The following is a 24,350-nucleotide window of genomic DNA, read 5'->3' on the forward strand; positions in this document are numbered from 1 at the left end:
TACCTGAGAGGTGGTTCCAAAGAGGATGGTTCTAGACTATTGTCAGTGGTAGAAGAGGACAGGACAAGGAGTAACGGTCTCAAGTTGCAGTGGGGGAGGTTTAGATTGGATATTAGGAAAAACTTTTTCACTAGGCGGGTGGTGAAACACTGGAACGTGTTACCTAGGGAGGTGGTAGAATCTCCTTCCTTAGAAGTTTTTAAGGTCAGTCTTGACAAAGCCCTGGCTGGGATGATTTAATTGGGGATTGGTCCTGCTTTGAGCAGGGGGTTGGACTAGATGACCTCCTGAGGTCCCTTCCAACCCTGATATTCTATGATAATCAGCAAATTCTACAGCCAGTTTCTATACCACTGGAAATGGGAGTTTATAAGACAAGGCTGACCATTACAGGGCCATGAACAAATGTCCATTTTAACCAAACAACTGGCTTATATGTGCTACAAAATTGCAAGGTGCCTAGATAATGTAAATGGGCTTCCATTGTGTGTGTTAGGATCAGAGTTCTTATGCTCAGATTGGATTTCATCTAACTTTAGCTTTATGAAGCAGTCTTGACCAGCATATACCTTCGATTAAATGGGAAGCCTGATGCTTCCTCCAGAAGCTATGGGTTCTAAGGGCAAACTGATCTTGACATAAGCATGGCATACAAGTAGATAGTGCCAACACATCCTGCCATCCACTTGCCCACTTTATATTTATTGGGCTAGGAGAATGAGTGCTTACTGGTGCCATCTTCAGAAAGATTGGAGTGGAAACCCAGACTCTTCTCACTGAAGAAAACCTGCAAAAGAAATGTTATACTGTGAACCATATGAAAGTCAGCTGGGCTCACCAGCTAACAGACTCAAAATTTAGAAATGGATAATCCCGGCATGAGTAGCAAAATAATGGGCAATTAATAGAACAATAAAACAGAAAAGCCTATTTACTAGCCAGTGTCCAACCTAAGCTAAGAACTTCTCAACGATGCTAGCACTGGCTACAAAACATTTTCTCCATTTCTCACCTTCTTCAGGGTCTCCCTTGCTGCCACTTCTTGAGTAGTCAAGGATACATAGGACCCGAAGTGACTCTTGATTTTGAAAATTTCCCCCTAAAACTACAAGCTGTGATGTAGAAGAAACATGCTTCGTCTGTCTTCTACATCATTCTTTAGAAAAGGATTGATTTACAAATTTCACTGTTTAATGCCTTCTGCTCAACTCACACATACTAATTCTCTGAAGTACAAGATTCTTTCATTAACAGAACTGTTGACACAGCCTATTATAACTTGTTTCAGGTACAGAATAATTTATTTACCAGGTGAAATGCCCAATGCAGGTTCTAGAAGGCTATTTTAACCTGGTTCTATCTATATATTAAATAAAATATAGCTTGACTATACTTAAACATTGAGGAACTAAAATGCCATAATGAGATTAACAGCAGAACTTCACTAATTCACACTAATGACTGAAAGACCCATTGCAAAGGATTGCACTTTGGAAATTAATGAGGAAGCAAACAAACAAGTCCAGATAACATACTTTGTTCATTTGACTAGTTTAATTTTAATGATACTTCCTAATAAGCATTCCACAATTTACTTTGTACCCATAACAAAGATCACTTCTAACCACTCTGTTACTGAGTCTTTGGGATGTGCAGGATGAGGGAAGCAGTGGTTTTTTGCACTTGAAGTATGAGTGTACAAGTAAGCGAGGTTCTGCTTAACATTTCTCTTTCTCCAGAAATTTCTGCCAGTTAATAGGTGTGCCCTGGACAGGGACACTAGATTTATCCTGCAGTGATGTCAAAGTGACCATCCTACTACCACACAACAGTCTATTCAATGTAGGTTCTTACACTGTGCGCTTATTACACATCAAGTCAGTCACTAAAGGACTGCCTATAAATTAAAGTAACTTCACTCTAGGAGCTAGCAGAGAGGGTTTTATTCAAACCTTCCCTTCAACAGTAGAAAGGTGAACTGAAAGAGAGAAACTGCTTTTATTTAATAGGTTTCCTTTTAAGAGGCTCCCCTTGATAACTGCTTTCCCACCCCACAAGCAGCTAAAATGTGAAGACTTGCTCAGTTCCCAGCAAGAAGCTGAAAGCAACAGTCTGGCTGCCTGCCGAGGGAGGTCCAGAAAGGTTTAAAAGCCCCCCCAGCATTAGGCTGCCACGTGGTCAGAAAGCTTGTAATGCACAGTATTTGAATTATTATTGTTTGGCTACTTTTATTCCCTTCTGCCATCCCCCAATTTAAGTCACAGATGCCCCGAGACTTTGTTTTGTTGTGTGAATAAGGGGACAGTAATAATATGTTTATTTTAAAACTAAGTTTAAACAGTAGGAACAAAAAAGCTAATCAGGTTGCCAGTTACATTAACCAAGATCTGGCAACTCTGTGGCAGTGACCCACTTTCAATTCATTGTCACCCAGTACTTTGCACTTACACATCTTCTCTCATCTGAGGCTCCCCAAGCACCTTACCAGAAATTTAACACCTGCAAGGTGTTTTCCACCCATTTTACAGATGGGGAAAATGGCACAGAAGAGTATTGTAGCTTGCCCAAAGGTCACTCAGGGAATGGCAGAGTCAGAAATAAGACTCAGGAGGCTCCACTTCTTCCTCCCATGTTCTTAATATGCCATCATTATGAAATTCAAGGATTCTGCCACACCAAGAACATTCACCATATCCTGACAGACTACAAGTGCAACCCCCTCTAGATAAAGTTATAAAAAATAGCTAGATATTCTGCATACAAAAGGACTTATTTTGATTCTTATAAATTAAGATTTCTCTTGCCTGTTTGTAATTACCATCCTAAATTCTGATCATCTCAAAATCATGAGTCCCACAGCATGCAGATAATTTGTATCAGCCAATACAGCTCAATTTCCAGATGCCTGTTGTATGTCCTCAAGCAGTTCCATTTCAAGGAGAGTTCTTGATCCTCAATCAATATGAGTGCATCTTACCTTATCCCCATCCTGATGGGAAATGGAGTCCTCAGGACTTGGAGGCACATTCTCCTTCTGCTCAGATTTGTAACTCTTGATTTCACTGTCACTGGCTTGAATCTCATTCTATAGAACAAAGGAATTGAGTGTTGACATTCTTTTTCCCTTAAAGTGAGAGAGCTTTCTATGTGTCTTCTTAAAGAAGTCTTGTGAATACTATGTCCTGTAACACACAGCTGATGACTAAAAGGAAGAGGACAAAGGAGTCTACAAATATTTGATGGGTGAAATACACCAAGGAGGGAGAGGAAATACAGGATAAAGGGAGTATAACTTTTATTCCATGCCATCACCACAGTATCAAAAATACCTTTCCATCAAGAACCAACCAATTTTTTCCTTAAAACCAACTTCTTTCTTTCTTGTTGTCACTCCAAATAATTCCACACCTTCCCTTACCTGAAATGCTGCCCCATGTTTTATTTTATTTAGGTCATAAGCACTTCAGGGCAAGGAACATGCATTATTCTCTAATGCTCTATGAAAGTGAGTTCTACCCTAGCTTCAATACATGTCCCTTCCAACCCTGATATTCTATGATATGCTAGTACTTATCTTTTTGAACCTCAGTGTTTAATATGACAGGTCTTTAAACATAATAAGTAATAAGTATTCCTTGCAGTGTTCTGAAGGGATTATGCTATCACACTTACAGCAGAAGAAAACATACAGCATACTTCGGGCATGTCTACACTGGCACGTTACAGCGCTGCAACTTTCTCACTCAGGGATGTGGAAAAAACACCCCGCTGAGCACAGCGAGTTTCAGCGCTGTAAAGTGCCAGTAGAGAGTGCACCAGTGCTGGGAGCTGCGCCCCTCGTGGAGGTGTTTTAAGGGTGCTGGGAAAGCTCTCTCCCAGCCCTCTGCTGTGACTGCACAAGCCACGTTAAAGTGCTGCTGCGGCTGTGCTTTAACGTTGCCAGTGTAGACAAGCCCTTCGTCCTGAGCAGGTGCTGTCTACACAAGAGACAACTCTCAAAAGAGTTCTCTCTCCAAAAAGGTTAATAGTTCTGTTATAGAGCATATATGGGCCTGGGCCTGGACCTGGACCTTGCTTTAAGATTTTACTGGTATTTCAGCTGGATACATACCAGTAAAAGTAGGATGAAGTAGGAAAGTACAAATTGCACACTTCCACACCAGCAAGATCCACTGTGCCCCCTGACAGTGGGGGGCACAAGGAATTCATAGGGGGAGGATAGCTCAATGATTCTGCCAAGGACTAAGAGCCATAGCTTCCACTGGCTCACTTGAAAACTACTGCAAACATTGTATGCATCTGATGAAGTGAGCTGTAGCTCACGAAAGCTTATGCTCAAATAAATTAGTCTCTAAGGTGCCACAAGTCCTCCTTTTCTTATTGCTGTAGCTGTAGCCATTTGCATCCACATTTAGCTACAATCAGTGTTAAGAGGCCACAATAGAATCCTGCTGGGAGTGACTGAGGGTGATAATCTATATAGCACAGGCTCAGCCAGCAGGGGCATTCAAAGAAGCTCTGCTCACAATGGGACACCAAGCCAGGCTATTGTTCCAGCTGGTGTGGTTTGGACTTCACTGTGAACAAAACCTAAAGGAGCCCACTTGTTAAACTGGTTGGCTGCTGGCTTCTTGGGAATGGTTTAGTCAGTGAACTCGAGCCTTCTCTGTTACAAACTGGAAAAGGCAATTTAGCAAACTGAATGTAACACAGGGAAGCATGATCTAAAATCTGCTATTAGCAGTTAAGCAGATTTGTTACATTGGCTGCAATTATTTTCAGCTCATGCCGTTAAGTTTACTTCAATTACTGCCCAAGGGCTTGAGAATTAGACCCACACTGCATATGGCAGAGAGAAATCCCTTCAGCTTGGGCCGGGGTGTTCCAGCAGCAAGATTCAAAATGCATCTCTAGATATAGACACTTCTAAGAACCACAAGCACTTCCCAAGATTAACTTGGAGACTCTTCAACACTGGGGGCCAAAGTCAGTCTAGTTTTTCTACCTAGAATATGGTCATCCACTTGGAATGTATGGCTAGAAAGGACACAAGATCAACAAAAGCCTCTAACATTTAAAAAAAGCTGATGGTTCCAATTGACAGTTCCTTAGACTCTTGCTGTTTCTTTAGCTACAATGCAGTAGCTTCTCATTTCCTGTTCAGCTATCTGGCCAATGAGGACAGCTCAGATCTTTGTAATAGCACAGGTAAGAAAAAACAGACTGAGTTCATATGAATAGATGAGAAAAGGGATGTGAAGAGGAATGGTTGCAAAGGGGAAGATGGCTGGTTATAAAGCACAGGACAGAGTATCAGGAGATCTGAACTCTATTGTATCACCTTGGGTAAGTCACTTCATCTCACTGTGCCTCACTTTCCCCTAAACCACAGGAGGGGGTCATAAGATTACATTTCATTAATGTTTTTAAAGCATGCAGAGATCCTCAGATACAGAGTGCTACAGACATGCAGAAAAAGAAAAGATGCCAGTTGCATTTCCAAGGAAGGTATGCAGACAAAAAGTATCAAGATTATTTCAGGAAGAGGCAAGTACACATCTCTTGCTGCAGTTCTCTCAATTCTTCAGAGCAGAAGACAGCTTTTAATTCCAAGTGAGATAATGAATACTCTGTTCTCATCAAACATGAGAACATTACATTTTAATAGCCTAGTTTCCATCAGAACCATTCACTGGCCTCAGGGCTACACTAATATGACACCCGCTACTTCACAGATAGAACAGACAGACGCACCATGTGGCCTGTGGAGCTGCCTTGCTTGGAAACAGCTGCCTGGTATTTTGCCATTCTATCCTTTATTGAAGTTTCTGTTAGGGGAGGCATCTCCAGGTTTCTTCTAGTCTCTGGCTTGTCTGGGCTGAATGTTGGAGAGCTACACACCAGGTGATCTGGAACAAGGAGGTTATATGGTTAGAGTAACCTTATAAGTGAAGCACTGAACAGTAAAATCTTCCGTTCAAAGAGATTCAGGTCTTTTTGTCCTCCACTCTCAAAACACATGGGAATCCCAAACTTGAGAGGTGTTCTATCCCATGGCTTATGCTATACCAGGGGGACCAGTCTACCCCAGCAAATACAACTGAATACTAAAAGCAGCACCTCAGAAAGTGCAGTTAACATCTGCTTTCACACAATCCAGCCAGTAAACTCCTCAGCAGTAAAGACAGTAAAAACAATCTGTACTTGGAAGAATATATAGGCATTATCAAGCAGATAGCAGGTGAGAAGTGCTGAGAACAAATGGGTTCAATTATATTTAACCCAGAGAAGAATGGTAATGCAAGACTGTTCATTACACCAATAATGTACCCAGGGTTTTTTGGGGAATGTGATGGAGGAAGAGAAGGGAAGGCACATAGGGTTATTTAAAAAAAAAAGAGTAAAAGCTTAACCCTACACTACTAACAAATCCCCAAATATACCACTTACATGGTGTCTTCCATCTGAAGATCTCAAAGCAAAACACTTCATAAACAACTAAACCTAATTTCATATCATGCTGGCAAGATGGGCAGGAGCTATCCATTTTACAGAGCAGGAGATGGAAGAACAGAGATTAGGCATTTTGTCCAAAGCCACAGTGGTAGATCTGTTAATAGTACCCAGATCTCTTAACTCCCAGTGCTCTGTCACAGATTACCAAGTCATCCTTTCTGCACATCAGTTCACCACTATCTCACAGCCTTTATTTTAGACAGGGAAAAGATTTAAGGGCCCAGCACCTCTGATTATTCAACTACCTCGCTTCCCAGTTAAGGTCCATTTACATAATAGTTTTGACCACGATGTGGAGAACTAGAAATGAAGAGACCTTTCACTAACTAACCCAGCCTCAAATGAAAATTTCATTTGAATTTAGAAGGCACGTTTTAATAGGGTGTACACTGGTAAGAAATGGTACCTTTCATTGCTCTCTCTAGCCTGGCTCAGATAAGGGTATTGTTTACAGCATTAGGAAGTAAAGTTCAATGCTAGCCATAGGCTGGAAACATAGGTGTTGCATTTAAAGCTATTGTTCTAACAAAAGCTGTTTGAAGATACCTGTACAATACAAGGTAGTGCTCATCAGTCAAGAATTCCATAGCAGGTGTATAACTTTTGGAGGGATTTAAAGCAACATGAAGAATTTCACACTACTGGGTCACAAGGGAAATACTGGCAGGCAGGGAATTAGGGACAAGAGTGTTTATTTCTCTGGTTTCTAAATTAAGCTGCTTCTTCTCGTAGAAAATAAAAAGTACCATCTAATAGAAAATGGGACTAGGAATCAAGAGATATGGCTTCCATTAGCTCTGCTATGAAGTTTTTTCTCCCATGCCTCAGTTTCTCTGTAGGATCCCAGAGAAAGATACAGGGTGCAAGGATATTATGTAAAAAAAAATAATCTTAGTTTATTAGTGTTGATAAATATCATCATCAATAATTCCTAGTTCTTATCTAGCACTTATCAGTAGACGTCAAAGCACTTTACAAAGGAGGTCAGTATCATTATTTCCATTTTACAGTCTTGCAACTTGCCCAAGGTCACCCAGCAGGAGAGTGGCAGAGTAGGGAATAAGAACCCAGCTCCTTTTAGTCCCAGTCCTGTGCTCAAGGGCCACACTGCCTTGAGCCTCAGATGGAAGGCATTCTGTCTCCTTCCTCTGTCAGACATTATTCCCCTCCTGTTACATGCACAAAAGGGAGTTGTTTTAATGCACAGGCCCAAATGGCTCAAGACTAATCAACCTGAAGCATTATGGCTCCTCTCTCCAGAGCAGATGTCAAGGTCCTCTGAAGAGAAGCTGTTTTCAGAGATTCTCCTGCTACCTGCAGTCCTACTCTGGTCCCGAAAAATCTGTAAGACAAAAACCCACCTATGAGGTGTTTGGACAAGGCAGAGATTGTTGTGCATAATCCTTTAAGATGCATAGGTGTCTCTAGCAAATCTCCTTTACTGGACTAAACAAATCTAGCACATGACGTCCTATTTAAGCAATATCAAGTTCGGTCACAGGATACCTACCTCTCCAGACATATCCACAGATGCCTTTTGATTGTGAAAGACAACTAGAATGCCACATGTTAGATATCCACAACATATCCTACAAGCTAGATGTCCAGGGAAGGAGATATATAAGCACTCATACCAGTTTATAAATTAACAGTTTACAAGCTCAGTAACAATCGTTTCATCAAGATATGAAATTAAGAGAGAAATAGGTGTTAAGATACCAATACATCAGCATTACCATTCAGTAACTACAAAGGAGAACAAAAACTTTAGCTTATGACTACAGTTACATTTGATAGCAGTCAATAAGTACAACCTATCAGAGTCAGACTGACCCCCAAATTAGGTCTGGTAGTCAGGCTGACACTTCAATAGGTTGGTGCTAGACAGAAATAGCCTCAGATCTCCAGGATAAACCACCAACCACATGGTTGTGACGCTGGATGTAACGCCTCTATGTAAATCCACGGTACACCCACACCTTGAATACCATGTGCAGATCTGGTCGCTCCGTCTCAAAAAAGTTATTAGAATTGGAAAAGGTGCAGAGAAGGGCAACAAAAAAAATGATGAGGGGTATGGAACAAGTTCCATTTGAAGAGAGATTAAAAAGACTGGGACTTTTCAGTTTAAAAAAAGAGACGACAAAGGGGGGATAGGAGAAAGGTCTATAAAAATCCTGAATGGTGTGGAGAAAGCGAATAAGGAAGTGTTATTTACCCTTTCACATAACACAAGAACCAAGGGTCACCCAATGAAATTAATAGGCAACAGGTTTAAGACAAACAAAAGGAAGTACTTAGTCACACAACTCAGTGTTGGCCTGTGAAACTCACTGCCACGGGATGTTGTGAAGGCCAAAACTATAACTGGGTTCAAAAAAAAAAAAAAAGTTCCTGGAGGATAGGTCCATCAATGACAATTAGCCAAGATGGTCAAGGATGCAACCCCATGCTCTGGCTGTCCCAAAGCCTGACTGCCAGACGCTGGGATAGGATGACAAGATGGATCACTCAATTACTTACTGCCTTGTTCATTCTGAAGCATCCAACATTGACCACTGTTAGAAGACAGATACTGAGCTAGATGGACCATCAATCTGACCCAGTATGGCCATTCTTATGCCAGGGTGTTTTGTACTAGCAGCAGACACAGATGCTCTGGTCAGTTCCTTCAGATTTGATACATATTTGCTCCAATCAACCCTCAAATGGCTCCCTATACAACTTTTTAGTGCACAATAAAAAAAATCTAACGATTATAGAAATAAGTTTCAACAGCTCCTCTAAATGCTCTGTCGTGTGCACAGTTTAGTTTGCCTACACCAAAATTGGATGTTTTCACAGCTGAAAGTCAACCTATAAAAACAGCATGAGGTGACGAGAGCTCTCTTCTCCCCAGGAAGAGTTAAGTCTCAGAGCCCACTGGAAATTGAGGGGGTGCGGGGGCGGGGATTTGGCAAGACACTCCGACCACACATTTCTTTTCCTGCTTCCAATGAGTCTCATTTTGCTGGTCACCAAACTGATAGAAATTCCAGTTTTATACTTACAGAGCTGTACTGTAAGATAATCCCTGTGAAAAATCAGGCCTCTTTAGCACATAGAACAGGAACTTCACCAGCCAAGGAAAACGCAGTTGGAAAAATCCCTTGTTTTCCATTAGCAAGTTTAGAAATTTTATATTTCTATAGTTTAGGAAATTGGTAATGTTTCTTACTGGAAAAGCATTTTATTGACACAAATCTTTTCCTTCTGGTGAAGGTACTGATAGATGCATCCAAGTGGAGGCTACGCTCTTCTAGGAATTTGCAGACTCCTCAGTCATCTCCAAGATTTGCTTGCACATTCCTGTTGAGTTCCACCACCACAGAGCCAACACTCTGAAGTGCTTGAAACCCTACAGTTTGGGATTAAAGTACAGACAACAGTTTCTCTTTTCTCCCCGTACATGGAACAGAGTATTTTAGGCTGAGATTTTCGGGAGAGTGCTGCTAATGGAACAGTGCTAAGGGGCGGTGGTAAGGGAGAAGGTGAACTTCAGATGCATTAGCCCATTGAAAGATCCTACTAGCATAAATCTGGAGACATATTTGACATCTAGTTTGCAATGTTAAACACAAAGTTCATGCTTCTTTATACTGGGTGTGGTTGGCAGAAAGGAAGATGGAACAAACAAGTTCTTACAACAGCACAGTATGACCCAGGAAGAAAGTTTAATTGGTCAGGTAAGTGCATCTGGAAATACGAAAGAATAGTAGTTCTCTTAAACCAGAAGCTCTCAGCTACATAACTAAATCTTGTGAGTATCTGGATTCCATTCTCATTTAGATGACAAACAATCCTTTCTTAGAACAGAGATGCATACATCTAGAAGCTTGCTTGAGTTCCTTAAGGAGTGGTTTCCTCCTCCTCTCTCTCCTCCCCACATCCCCCATCCTCCTTCCTGCCAGCAGACTGGAACTGATTTGAACAAACTTTCCCTGAAATCTTCACTCAGATTATGTAGACTAAACACATCAACAGAAATAAAATAAAAAGCTAAGGTTTCCTGAAACTTAAGGCAATATTCTTTCATGATGCTTTTAAAACAGATTGGGCAAAATACTCCCAAGTGCTGTAATTCATTCCATTATGCATGAAAGCACACTGTACTGGCTATCCTATCAACCAGAGCAAAACCTCGTCACAGCCCACAAGGAGCTTACAATCTAGAGACATGTGCTAAAGAAACTATGATTCTGGTTAGCAGGGAGTTGAGGGATTCAAAGTTTGAGAGGTATAGTCCTTTCTTTTGTTCATCTTATGCCATCATGAGAACAAATGGACACTAGTTATAGGGCAAAAAGAAAAGGAGTACTTGTGGCACCTTAGAGACTAACCAATTTATTTGAGCATAAGCTTTCTTGAGCTACAGCTCACTTCATCGGATGCATACTGTGGAAACTGCAGAAGATCTTTTTATACACAAAGCATGAAAAAATACCTCCCCCCACCCCACTCTCCTGTTGGTAATAGCTTATCTAAAGTGATCACTCTCCTTACAATGTGTATGATAATCAAGTTGGGCCATTTCCAGCACAAATCCAGGTTCTCTCCCCCTCCCCCCCACCACACACACACAAGCCCACTCTCCTGTTGGTAATAGCTTATCTAAGGGGGGGAGGGGTAGGAAAAAACAAGGGGAAATAGGCTTGAATAGAGACTGGGAGTGGTTAAGTCATTATGCAAGGTAACCTAAGTTAATTGTATCCAATTTGCAAATGAATTCCAATTCAGCAGTCTCTCGCTGGAGTCTGGATTTGAAGTTTTTTTGTTGTAATATTGCAACTTTCATGTCTGTAATCGCATGACCAGAGAGATTGAAGTGTTCTCCGACTGGTTTATGAATGTTATAGTTCTTGACATCTGATTTGTGTCCATTTATTCTTTTACGTAGAGACTGTGCAGTTTGACCAATGTACATGGCAGAGGGGCATTGCTGGCACATGATGGCATATATCACATTGGTGGACGTGCAGGTGAATGAGCCTCCGATAGCGTGGCTGATGTTACTAGGCCCTGTGATGGTGTCCCCTGAATAGATATGTGGGCACAGTTAGCAACGGGCTTTGTTGCAAGGATAGGTTCCTGGGTTAGTGGTTCTGTTGTGTGGTATGTGGTTGCTGGTGAATATTCGCTTCAGGTTGGGGGGCTGTCTGTAGGCAAGGACTGGCCTGTCTCCCAAGATTTGTGAGAGTGTTGGGTCATCCTTCAGGATAGGTTGTAGATCCTTAATGCGTTGGAGGGGTTTTAGTTGGGGGCTGAAGGTGACGGCTAGTGGCGTTCTGTTATTTTCTTTGTTAGGCCCGTCCTGTAGTAGGTGACTTCTGGGAACTCTTCTGGCTCTATCAGTCTGTTTTTTCACTTCTGCAGGTGGATACTGTAGTTGTAAGAATGCTTGATAGAGATCTTGTAGATGTTTGTCTCTATGAGGGGTTGGAGCAAATGCGGTTGTATCGCAGAGCTTGGCTGTAGACAATGGATCGTGTGGTATGGTCAGGGTGAAAGCTGGAGGCATGTAGGTAGGAATAGCCGTCAGTAGGTTTCCGGTATAGGGTGGTGTTTATGTGACCATTGTTTATTAGCACTGTAGTGTCCAGGAAGTGGATCTCTTGTGTGGACTGGACCAGGCTGAGGTTGATGGTGGGATGGAAATTGTTGAAATCATGGTGGAATTCCTCAAGGGCTTCTTTTCCATGGGTCCAGATGATGAAGATGTCATCGATATAGTGCAAGTAGAGTAGGGGCATTAGGGGACGAGAGCTGAGGAAGTGTTGTTCTAAGTCAGCCATAAAAATGTTGGCATACTGTGGGGCCATGCGGGTACCCATAGCAGTGCCGCTGATTTGAAGGTATACATTGTCCCCAAATGTAAAATAGTTATGGGTAAGGACAAAGTCACAAAGTTCAGCCACCAGGTTAGCCGTGACATTATCGGTGATAGTGTTCTTGACAACTTGTAGTCCATCTTTGGGTGGAATGTTGGTGTAGGGGGCTTCTACATCCATAGTGGCCAGGATGGTGTTATCAGGAAGATCACCAATGGACTGTAGTTTCCTCAGGAAGTCAGTGGTGTCTCAAAGGTAACTGGGAGTGCTGGTAGTGTAGGGCCTGAGGAGGGAGTCTACATAGCCAGACAATCCTGCTGTCAGGGTGCCAATGCCTGAGATGGGGTGCCCAGGATTTCCAGGTTTATGGATCTTGGGTAGTAGATTACCAACAGGAGAGTGGGTTTGTGTTTGGGGGGGTGGCGGGGGTGAGAGAAAACCTGGATTTGTGCTGGAAATGGCCCAACTTGATTATCATACACATTGTAAGGAGAGTGATCACTTTAGATAAGCTATTACCAACACGAGAGTGGGGTGGGGGGAGGTATTTTTTCATGCTTTGTGTATAAAAAGATCTTCTGCGGTTTCCACAGTATGCATCCGATGAAGTGAGCTGTAGCTCAAGAAAGCTTATGCTCAAATAAATTGGTTAGTCTCTAAGGTGCCACAAGTACTCCTTTTCTTTTTGCGAATACAGACTAATACGGCTGTTACTCTGAAACCTGTTACTCTGAAATAGGGCAGTAAGTTTAGAATAGAGGGAAATACCACTTTACTCAGTATATTGTCAAACTGGAATTCACTGCAGCAGGAAATCAGACTCAAATACTGGAAGTAGACCATGTCATGACTGTAGCTATGCAGTAACATAACAAGGGTACTAAAGTCTCAAGCCAATCACCTCCTCAGCCCTCCCCAACAACTGTACATATGCATTTGGGGGGGAGGGAGGAAGGACTGGGGAGGAATACCTTCACCTGAAGGATCAAGTATTGACTACTTGGAGGGAAGATACCTAACTGATTAGCTAATGATCCAATTCTGTAAGGCACTTGCCACAAACTCGTTGTGACACCTTGGGCAAAGTACTATACTTTGCTGCACCTCAGTTTCCCCATCTGTAAAATGGGGTATGCAAAACCCCCCCAAAAACACAAAAAACCCACCAATCTCTGGGAAGCCCCAGGTTCTTGGGTGAAAGATTCTGTAAGTGCAGCACTGCCATTCCATTTGGTCTTTTGCCAAACAACTCATCTTGCTTTAGGCAAACCATGCCTAATTTATATAGCACCGTAAGAATAAAAGTCACTGCATAGTAGATTAACAGTGCCAAAAAGAACAAGTTCCTGCCTCAAAACAACAGAAAGGGACAATCGTATCTTAATGCTTAGATGGGATGTTTTAGGTTATGCTCCCCGTGACTTTCTTCTACTACTTGCGCTTGTGTGCCTTATTTGATGTGAGTCACTGGGATACTCTGAAGTATCTTTGAAATTGCCAAAGACTTGAGACTTTAGAACCAATAAGTAATAAAGGAAAGCTGGTCTTTTGCTTCAGGCATCACTGAGTCCCACACCCTCTTCAGCAGGCTGCTACTGATGTGCTTAGAAGTACTTTCTTCCCAAAGATGCAATAAAAATTTGTCTTGCTTCTGAGATTCAGAAGCTGGATCAAAATCTGAATAGGAAAGAAGAACTGGGCTCGTACAGGTAGTGCGGCATCCCTGGGCAAAATTTAATCCAGCCATTTTTTGGTTGTTTTGAGAGTCGGGATAGTTTTGTTTCTACAAACAGATGCAGGTGAGGACATAAGGGGCAGAGACAGTCAGAAGCATCAATTTAGGAGCTATCCATGTTGAATTACAGAGCTCAGCACATTGCACTTTGTAACTACCTAGACTTGTGCTGCTTCTCCAGTTGTTCCCTACTTGAATGCAACTAAAGTATATTCCTATGCTGCATGACACAATCTGCATATTATCACCCTCATACCCCTTAAAATTTCCAGGGCTAGAAAACTTACAGTAGTGCTTTTTAGTTGCAACAAAGGCCTTTCCTCTTCATTTTAAAAAACGTAGGCATTTTACTTGATAAGTTAGATTGAGGGGAAAAAAAGGCATGTGCAAAATGAATTCTGCGTGGGCAGAGTTGGAATTTAAGGGAAGAATCCCTCAAAGTTTCAGGACTTGCTGTGACAGTATTTCAAACAACAACTTATGACATACAGTTACCAATTCCAGCTGTTGAAGATGAGTAGTTTGGTCAGCTCAAAAACACTTCCTTCCCCCCATGCTCAGATACAGTTACTCAAGTTTGCCTGGAAAACTGGTACTTTCCTGTGGAGTTTTCATGTGCTCTGGGAACTTGTGCCCCTGAGATTGAATTCCTGAGAAGAAATCTCCAAAGTCACACCTTGCTACTGCTCCTTGTAATTAGCAAAAAGAAAAGGAGTACTTGTGGCACCTTAGAGACTAACCAATTTATTTGAGCATAAGCTTTCGTGAGCTACAGCTCACTTCATCGATGACGTGAGCTGTAGCTCACGAAAGCTTATGCTCAAATAAATTGGTTAGTCTCAGGTGCCACAAGTACTTCATTTCTTTCTGCGAATACAGACTAACATGGCTGCCACTCTGAAACTTGTAATTAGCACCGTACGGATGGAGTCAATGGCAAAGGCAGCTCTTAAAAACATTAATGAAGATTAAGAACTCAGATTTAAACCGTTACTGTGAGAAACTGTTTTTAATGCCTATATTCAGCCTAACCCAAAGATTCTGTCCCCCAAGACCCCCATTTATTTAATATCTAAAGTAAATATCTTCCCTGTCCAAGATTTTTCTTTGTTTTACTGAATGATCTAATAAAACCATCCGGAGTAAAAGAAAGCCAGAAATATAAGGAATTATGGGAAAACTGAAGAATCCACCAGCATCAAGGCCCCAGGACTCTGTTGTAAGTCACTGGCATATGCAACTCATTTTCTAGTTAAGCAATTCTCCCTGGGGACAAAATTGCAGTTCACATGCAGGATCAAATTTCATGAGCAATTGTAGGAAAATGCAAGCCCTGTGCGTTTGCAAGTCCAAACTAGCAAAGGCGTGAGCTCGTCTAGCTATTTTCCCTGAGAGAGGATTTTCTCTGATAGGAAACATTTATTAAGATACACAGATGAGAGGATAGCAAAAAGGAGATGGAGTTTCAGCTCAGTACACTATACAGTAAGCCCTTAGACTTTTCCTGTAGCTTTGGCAGACCTTCCTGTCCCACAGCAGCGGGTGTTAAGCTATTCACAAAGGGAGCTTAATAGTTTTTTTTTACAACTAACATTTAAATGACTCACTGCTCAGTGCCCACAGGAGAAATTAAGAAGCAGTCAGCCCCACCTTGCTCCAAAAAAAAAAAAAAAAAAAAAAAGTAATTTACTCAAATACCAGTCCATTCTGTATTTTCAATTGGATCCAACCAAAAATGAGAGAAATAATCTATCCATCCTAGATTAACATGTTAAAAGAAGAATTCACTATTGTAGAACTGCAACGCAGAGTCGCAAAAAGAAAAGGAGTACTTATGGCACCTTAGAGACTAACCAATTTATCTGAGCATAAGCTTTCGTGAGCTACAGCTCACTTCATCGGATGCTGTAGCTCACAAAAGCTTATGCTCAGATAAATTGGTTAGTCTCTAAGGTGCCACAAGTACTCCTTTTCTTTTTGCGGATACAGACTAACACGGCTGCTACTCTGAAACAGAGTCGGTGAGTCGAGGTGAGTGAGGTAATATATTTTATTGGCCCAACTTCTGTTGGTGAGACAAGCTTTGAAGTCCTGTGTAAGCTCAAAAACTTGTCTCTCTCAGCAACAGAAGTTGGTCCAATAATAAAAAAATAAAATAAAATAAAAAAGATATTACCTCACCCATCTTGTCTCTCTAATATACTAGGACCAACACAGTTACAAGATTGCATACATGGAGAGTCAGCGACATCCATAGAGTGTTCAGCTCTTTAGCACCAATCACTTCAAGATACATTTTTCAGCTTCAGTAATAAAACAAAACTGCCATTTGTACAGTTAATAGCTCTGAACCACCCCCTGCAGAGAGTTTTCAGATGCCCAGGAGGCAGTTAATTTTTAGCCTCTTAAGGTCTGAAGTTATACAATCCTTACCTTTGTTTGAGTTGCTTCGCCCTTCTCAAACATCATCTTTAGTTTGTTTAGTGGGATGCTATATTTCTCTATCTTCCCTGATGAGTCCGGGTTTTCACTGGCCTCAGGTTTGCCTACTTGTCTGGATTCTCTTACACAATTTTCCATTTTATCACTCTCCAATGAGTGGATCTTAGACTCCTTGCTGTCAACACTTGGATATTTCAATTGGCCAAAGGCTCCAGAAGGCGATCGGAGTTGAGATCTAGTATAGACCCTTGTTATTTGGTCAGTTTCTGCTTCAGAAGCAGTGTTGGTTTCTACTCCAACACTGGGGCTGGCGACCTTCTGCCTAACCTCAGTACAGTTGCTTTGTAGGGTTTCCGTCCCAGACTGTGTTCCCAATATTGGATTCTCCCACTTCTTCTTTAACACACTCAGAGTCCCCCTTTTCAAATGAGGGGGAAGATTTTCTGTGTTCTAAAAACAACAAGAAGTTAATGCCAGTCAAACTGCCTGATGAAGCATTAAAGCACTTCTTTTCTGTACAAAAGGAAGCAAAGACTCAGTGCTGATCTTAGCCTGCTGCTCTTTCAGACAGCTGTGAATAGTTACAACTGTGCCACATGGAGAAAGCATCTAGGATAGGGGAGGGGGGAGAAGAGAAAAGCTAGGAGCAGAAGCAGGAAGTGATCCAACAGGATGGCCTTATAAGGAAAAAAAGGGAATCAAGGTCTAGTGAGAGTTAAATAAGACACAAAAGGCTTGAATCCACACACTAAGGAAATCTAACAGAATCAATACTAGCAGACTTTAGAATGAGAGACTTATGTTAACAATGGGAAAAGCAGCCACATGTGGAGGGGTGCTATGCCAAACGTTGCAATGTTTCCATCTGCTCTAAGGGAAGCAGGGAGAACAATTAACTATCTATTCCAAGAACTAAAGATGATCTTTCAGAAACCACTATTACTTGGGATTTATGCATTTCACTTTCAGTTAGTGGCAGCATTTCAGTGCCAAGAGGGCTCTAAACACTGTATTTTAGACCACCCAATACAAATTAAACATTACAATTCTTCTGCATCCATTTATAAAATCTGATCATACACTGGAATATCTAATTCTTCTACTGAAGGTAACATTGTGATCCCTGAACGGCACATAACTTATGTGCATGAGTATGTCCTACAAGCATTGCCACACCAGCGCCATGAGCCAACAGAACGTCTTCTGGGTTAGCTGGTAGTGACCCACAGCAATACTGCCCCTCAGATTCAAGTACCGTCAGACTACTTCTGCTCAACCGTGACTACCCCACATACGAACAACAGAACCCCGCATTTAGCAAATTCATATCTAACACCTGCCAGCGCTGCGTTTTTGTGGTCTGCTCTTTATGGATCCTACCACAAGTGAAACTAACTGCAAGTAGAACAGGTCTGCAAGGCTTTAGGGAATTAAACAGAATTAGCAGCTATATTGGGATTTAAATCTCTCACCCCATTACTCTTCTAGTCACATTCTGAATGCTTCTTTACAAACTGACTAGAATTCACCTAAGCTTCAGGAAAAGATCAGTTTATTTGCTCGCTGTATTTAAAGCAAGTAGCAAAGTTGTAGAGAAAAATGGCACAGTGTATTAAAGAGGTAAAAAAGGTCCCCCACATGAAGGGTTTTCAGAACAGAATTAGACACTGAAGTTCCTGCAGCTAGAGTTTCCTTGAATCCCAGGTGCACTGCTGCATATGGAGTTCTGGCATGCCTCATACCATGAGTCATTCTGTGCTTAGGCTCTGCTTTGCCCTGCCCATACAAGTGATGCAATGGCTTCCAGTAGTGAGCTGCCATTCTTCCCTATTAATGCTGAGAGAGGACTTCCCACAAAGCACCCCACAACTTGCTCCTATAAATAGGTGTAAATATAAATGTTTTAACCAAGAATTATTGTCCTACATGATCATCCAAAGACTTACTGAGACCTGACAGTATGGGAATGAAGGAGCACTGAACAGGCTCCTGCCTGGTCTCTCTTTCCCTGGCTACAGTGACCCAGAGAAAAGACATGCAATGCTTACTAAGTGTGCTATCAAATTGCTCAACTATGACTGAGGAAGCACGCTCAGAGAGGGAATTGCTCATTCCTTCTGGACACGGTAGTTAACCCTGTACATTTTAAATGAAGAATAAGCAGAGATTCTGCTTGTAAATGCAGACTTGCCATTTTAGTGCATTCTCACTCACTAGAGTCCCCTGATCCCAGAGCAGTGGGAGGAAGTGAAACTGTAATAGAGCCAAACAGAATGGTGCTCTCTCCTCTCCCAAGGCAAGTCCAAATGATTTAAAATCTACTTCAGAGAAGGGTCCCCTAAATGGATTCTGCAGTTAGAAAGGAAGATAACAAATTAGAACTATTGGAAGCTGACAGCATCCCTTTAAGCTTCCAAGTATAGATAAGAAATGAGCAAACAAGAATAGAAACCATAGAGCTGCCTACAGCTCAGAACAGAGGTGGCCATTCATGTTTTGTGATTAGAACAGAGGACTCAGAGCCAGCTGCATCTTGGCTTCTACTTAGGACTGAACCAATGATTCAATGTGTGACCTGGGGCAAGTCACTTGACTTCCTTGTGCTTCAGTCAACCCAGTGCAAGAAGACAGGCCAAAAGCAAGCCCTTAATGAAAAAAGGCAAACACTGCATCTGAGCCAAGTTTTCTTGCAAACACAAGGTACAAAAAAGCCACAGAGCACATATGGGTTGTTTAGCTTCCCTCAAGAGCAGCAGTCTCTGGAAAGGTGTAACATAGCTAGTCATCCTAATTTACATAATGCTTCTCATTCCAGAAGGATCATAAACACTTACATTTCTTTTTTTCTCTGCAGTAGCTTCTTCAGCTGCTTTCTGATACCTTTTGGGAAAGGGGGGGGAGAGGAAATTAAAAACAAGATTTAATTGCATTACAAAGTTCCAAATACTTTGGTGGGAGCACATTCACCCTGCAACGAGGCTATTACATGCATTCCAGACCTCATGAACAAAAAAATGGAGATCTCAAACACTTATCGGTATGGCTGGTTGGTTGTCATGGAAAAAGTGGTAAGAGACACAAAAAAGTGTACGAACAAGGTACAGGGACAGGTTCTTTTGAGCAATACAACTCTTACAGACAAATAAGGTATTTTAAAGCCATTAAAAAACCCAGCATCCACTCCACACTTCATTACCCTGGACAGATAGAACCAAAGCTAAGAGATCGTGGAAGACCTTGTTCAGTTGGTTGCAAAGACTAAAAGAGAGCCCAAATAAACTGTAAAAAAGCCCTAGGTTTTCCCACCAAAACATTGTAGCGACAACTTTATTTATGGTCATTAAAGTTCTACTTTTCAGAAGCAACGGATGGTAGCCTGTTTCCTATTTGGGTACATTTATATTCTGCCTCTGAATTCCCCAGTGTACCATTCAGGAGCCTTACAACTCCAGCTGTCTTGCAGTCACATCCATGTCATCATATCACTGGAATCAAACACACCACTTAGATCTCTCTTGCCTGCTTGGGGCCTGATGCTGAAAGATGCTTAAGTAACCTAATAACAGATTGCATATATCATCCTTATTATTCTCTAGCCTCTGAACATGTCATATGAGGGTTTTTAAAAAGTTAAATCACAAAACTGTTCGGAGGTTTAATTTTAAAGCCAAATTGTCACCAAGTTAAGGCCAGTTAGTGACATATTAGCCGATTTGAAAGGACATTATAAACTCACAGCTCTTCAAATATCTGCTGGTGCTACCCCATGACTAAACCTTATCTGGTGGCCTAATCCACTAGAAGAAAATCTCTTACCACCCCGCCTATATTTGTACACTGTCACTGATTTTTGTATCAGGCCATTTGTTACCCTGTGTGCTGGATTTGTGCATCTTGCATGGGAGGTTTCTCCCTCCCTCTCCTTTGTTAGTCTAAAGAAGCAGAAAGCCTGTGCTGCTCTCCCACCCCATAAACTGCATAAGCAACTTCCATTCTGCAGGACAGAAGAAAACCACACAAACGCCTGCGCTTGATGGATGTAGTTACGCTGGTCCAAGCCTTTGAGGATCTAGGATGTACTGTGCTACAAAGCTTCCAAGTTTGTCTTCCCAACACCATTCCTTCATGGCAAGGCACGGAACTGAAGTGAGCAACTAACGGGGCGAGTCCCTTGTTGCTCTGCCTCTTCCTGGATAGAGACACAAAAATGTACTGGAGAAAACAGACTGAAGATGTGTCAGAGGGTAGGGTGGCCCTTTAAAGGAGCTGGCTTAGCCCCCACCTCTGACTGATTAGATGCATCCCAGGTGATTGACTGGATGTCAAGCATCAGGTGATCAGCAGCAGATCACCTGATCGTCAGATAAAAGGCCAACAAACAGCTCAGTTGGGGACAGAAAGAGTGGCAGAGAACAGTTAGGCTGGTGCCCGAAGGCTATTTTATTTGGCTGCTGAAATGAAGTGCGTGCAGAGTAAAAGCCACTGCAAACACCTGACTCTGGGAAAGACCGACAGCCCCAGGTAGCTAACTTCCATGACAATGGAGCATGTGGCAGAAATACATTTGTGTAACCAGGAGCTCAGGCTTGTGCAGAGCCAAGACTTAACTGATTTTTCAAAATAAGGAAATGCCTATAGAAGGAATGTGATCAGTTTATGGAAACATGGGCAAAGATTATCAGCTCTGCATATCTGAGTGTAACTTCACTGGAGTCAGGGGAGCTGCAGCCACTGGTAGCATTGCAGAATTTGGACCTACTCTATCAATAGCAGCTCATTGGGGGAGGGGGACATTTACATTCCCCAAATTTAGTGTTTAATTTCTAGGAGAGTAAATTTTGTCTCGTCTGTCTCATTTCTTTGCCGATTCTTTTGCCCATCACAACCCCTGAACACTAGCGATACCCAAAGAGTATCCATCACTGAAGCAAAGTACTGATTTCAGCGTGTCTGGTAACAAGTTTGGGTCTCTGCTGTTCAAAGGCGTGCACTACAGTTGTAGCCTACAAGGTAAGACAAGATGGTGAGGTTCTAGCATATTGGATTTATGTATTAGTTTTGCACATTTTGAAAGCTTTTGCTCAAATCCTGATTGGCCACTTGCAACAATTAACATGGTGATCTCATCCTAATCTATGAGAAATCTCTCCATTTTTGTACAACTGACTACTATTGCTGGATAAGCCCAGGACTGTAAATGGCAGGGCAACTGCATGGGTGGAACAAGGTTCACAGGCAGAGTTGTGCATGAGACCCAACAATGGAATAGCAAGGGCATTATAGGCAAAGAGTGAGCTGCATTGGAAAAAATATCAGAAGACTGAAGAAGGCGGCAGCCTGGAAAGACATGGATGTTAAAGGCAGGGACTGAGGTATTGTGCCAGTATCGGAAAGGAGTCTGCACAATTCATGGTTTGAGTCTGCACTAACAGCCCCTCAATTTCACTAATAGTTAGTCACAAACTTAAACACAAGTTGAGAAGAGCCAGGCAGTTTGCATGGTATTTTGGGATATAAAAATGGTTTTAAAAGCAGTAGATTTAGCTGAAAAAGCTGTAGTAGGATTAGGTTTCCTGATGTGGATTTCAAGATTGGTGAACCCAGTGGTAACTGAAGTGTCCTTTTCCAAATAGCCCTGCCATTGCTTTCATGAGGGTAGGGAATCCCTGCTTGGTTAAAGTATAGTGCGGTGAATTACTCCAGTAAATGCCATTTTAAAGGATTATTAAAGTTTAGCAAATTGACCAGGCTCAATTTCAAAATCACAGTTAGAGGCAACTGAATCACCGATGACGGACATAACAAGCATTTTCTTCCTTGCGCTCAACACTTCTAAAGAACAAAATAGCATGTTCCAGGAATGGACTAGAGATCAGTTATTTAAAAAATAATTCAGAGGAGCAGCCTCTCATGAGAGGCTTCCACACATCCCATTACCAGTTACAGAAGTTGATACCAGCCTATATTATTAAAATAGTCTGGGATTTTCAAAGCAGACTAAGGGAGTTAGGTGCCCAATTTACACTGAAGGTCCCACCTGTGGTCTGCACATTTCTCAAGTACCAATGACATGCATTTCCAGCAAGCACACTTAATGTAAGCGTTTGCTGAGTGGGGCTGCCTTCTTTCTTGGTTACAATAAAGCGTTATTGTTTGAATGGGAAACCAATCTAAGATTCCACAGTCTATCTTGCCTCTCTGCAAGTGAGCACTCCCCCAGTAAACAAAGATTACCACAGGCTAAGGGGGAGATCTATGAAGAACCCTTTGTTAAAATACTGTTTCTAGACTAGCTCTTTTAACCCCTTGGGTTTCCTATCAGAAAATCCATCATTGGCAACTGTCAGTACCGGGCTTCAAACTGGAATTATGCTGTAGTTTTGAGAGGAGATCCTGCTTGCCACCATGCCTTGCAGGAAGTGTAGGACTGGTGAACTTTTCATCTCATACAAAGGATGCAAAGATCTGTTTCTGATGAAAGAGTAAATCCATGGGTGGTAGCTACTAAGCCCTAACTATGGATGCCTAATAGAATATCATGAATCAACCATCAAGGTTGCACCTTCTCTTCCAGCAGGAGGGGGTGCTAGTGCTCACAATGGCAGCCGGAAAGGGGTATTGTAGTTCTATGGCTAATGCATCAGGATTTGCTAATTGCCTGAAGCACATTCTATGAGTATTTTATTGCACAGAGGATGGGGTTTAACTGAATTTTAAAAAGGTAAGCAGTGCAGACGGGGAATGGCCACCATCAGCTTGGAAGGTGTCAGCTGCTAGGCTACACACCTGTTTTTGAACTAAAGCCTCACAGCACTTACTTGGAGAATCTCTCAAGGAGAGCTGATGACTTATTCTTGTTGACTAGAGAAAGCTCTTTGGCAGTGATTCTCAAAGAGTGTGAAGTCCATTGTCTTCTGTTAAATGGAGATGGCTCCATCTTGTGAAAGCAGAAATATCTATGAAAAACAAAGCAAAGCAGCAATCAGTATGAAATAGTGATCCAAAAAGGATTTGGACTGAGTGGCTACAAATTGTCAGTCTTTATTTGGGCACTACAAGCATGTTTCATATAATTGTTGCCAAGTAACAGTCACCGCAGGCTCCTTGGTTCAAGTGGATAAAAAACTAAATCAATAGCTCTAGATTAAAAATCATATTCAAGGAACTTTATAATCTATTTTACTGGTAAAAACACTGACCATTGCAACAGAATGGGAAGAGAAGACAAGCTCAGAGTGAAAAGAACGCTAACAGGAGACCCCCCACAATTCAGATCCATAGGCTCCATGGCACGAAAAGCTCCAGGAAGCCCTGCCTGCCCTTACCCACTCTGGCTTCTAAAACAAACCTTCAGGCATTTATATAAGAAGGTTAGAGTTATGAAACCTAAGAGGATGTAATTCCTATCCAAACATTGCTCATTTATTGTCATGGTCTTCAGATTTAATGCAGCAGCCACTTCCTTTGTGAGTTGGAACAAGTCCTCTGCTCATGGACAGGACTGCAAACTTGATATTACAACAGCTCTCAGTTACCTAGAGGAATGGCTTTAAACATACTGTACTGCTGTAAACTGGGACATGGTTTTGAACAGCTCTTTAGTGTGGAAGCTGTCAGAAAGCAAAACCAGAATTTACGCATATCCAATTATTATTATTATTATTTTTTTTTTAGAACAGTTTTGAGGGCCCCATGATAACGCCACAAATGATTTGGCTCCTAATGGGCATGTTGCTTGTTCCTCCTTTCTGTGATATTGGGGAGCAGAATATCAGTTGATCACGCCAGAG

The 24,350-nt window shown here is 41.9% G+C and overlaps 1 protein-coding gene across 2 annotated transcripts in view; it reads right to left on the reverse strand.

Moving 5' to 3' along the window:
- Window positions 1-24,350, reverse strand: part of LIMA1 (LIM domain and actin binding 1) — a 41,445-nt gene that overhangs the window by 8,592 nt on the left and 8,503 nt on the right. Inside the window, exons 3-9 of one of the 2 annotated variants that reach the window (XM_048832295.2) lie at window positions 23,379-23,516; window positions 19,395-19,440; window positions 16,552-17,010; window positions 7,750-7,858; window positions 5,755-5,909; window positions 2,978-3,085; window positions 730-787 (exon numbers count right to left, since the gene is read on the reverse strand). In XM_048832295.2, the coding sequence (XP_048688252.2) occupies window positions 730-787; window positions 2,978-3,085; window positions 5,755-5,909; window positions 7,750-7,858; window positions 16,552-17,010; window positions 19,395-19,440; window positions 23,379-23,497 (1,054 nt within the window). In that variant the 5' untranslated portion in view covers window positions 23,498-23,516. The remainder of the gene's footprint in view (window positions 1-729; window positions 788-2,977; window positions 3,086-5,754; window positions 5,910-7,749; window positions 7,859-16,551; window positions 17,011-19,394; window positions 19,441-23,378; window positions 23,517-24,350) is intronic. The other variant, XM_075121422.1, reaches the window with a different exon arrangement.

This window comes from Caretta caretta, chromosome 20, assembly GCF_965140235.1.
Source record: "Caretta caretta isolate rCarCar2 chromosome 20, rCarCar1.hap1, whole genome shotgun sequence".
Taxonomy (NCBI): domain Eukaryota; kingdom Metazoa; phylum Chordata; order Testudines; family Cheloniidae; genus Caretta; species Caretta caretta.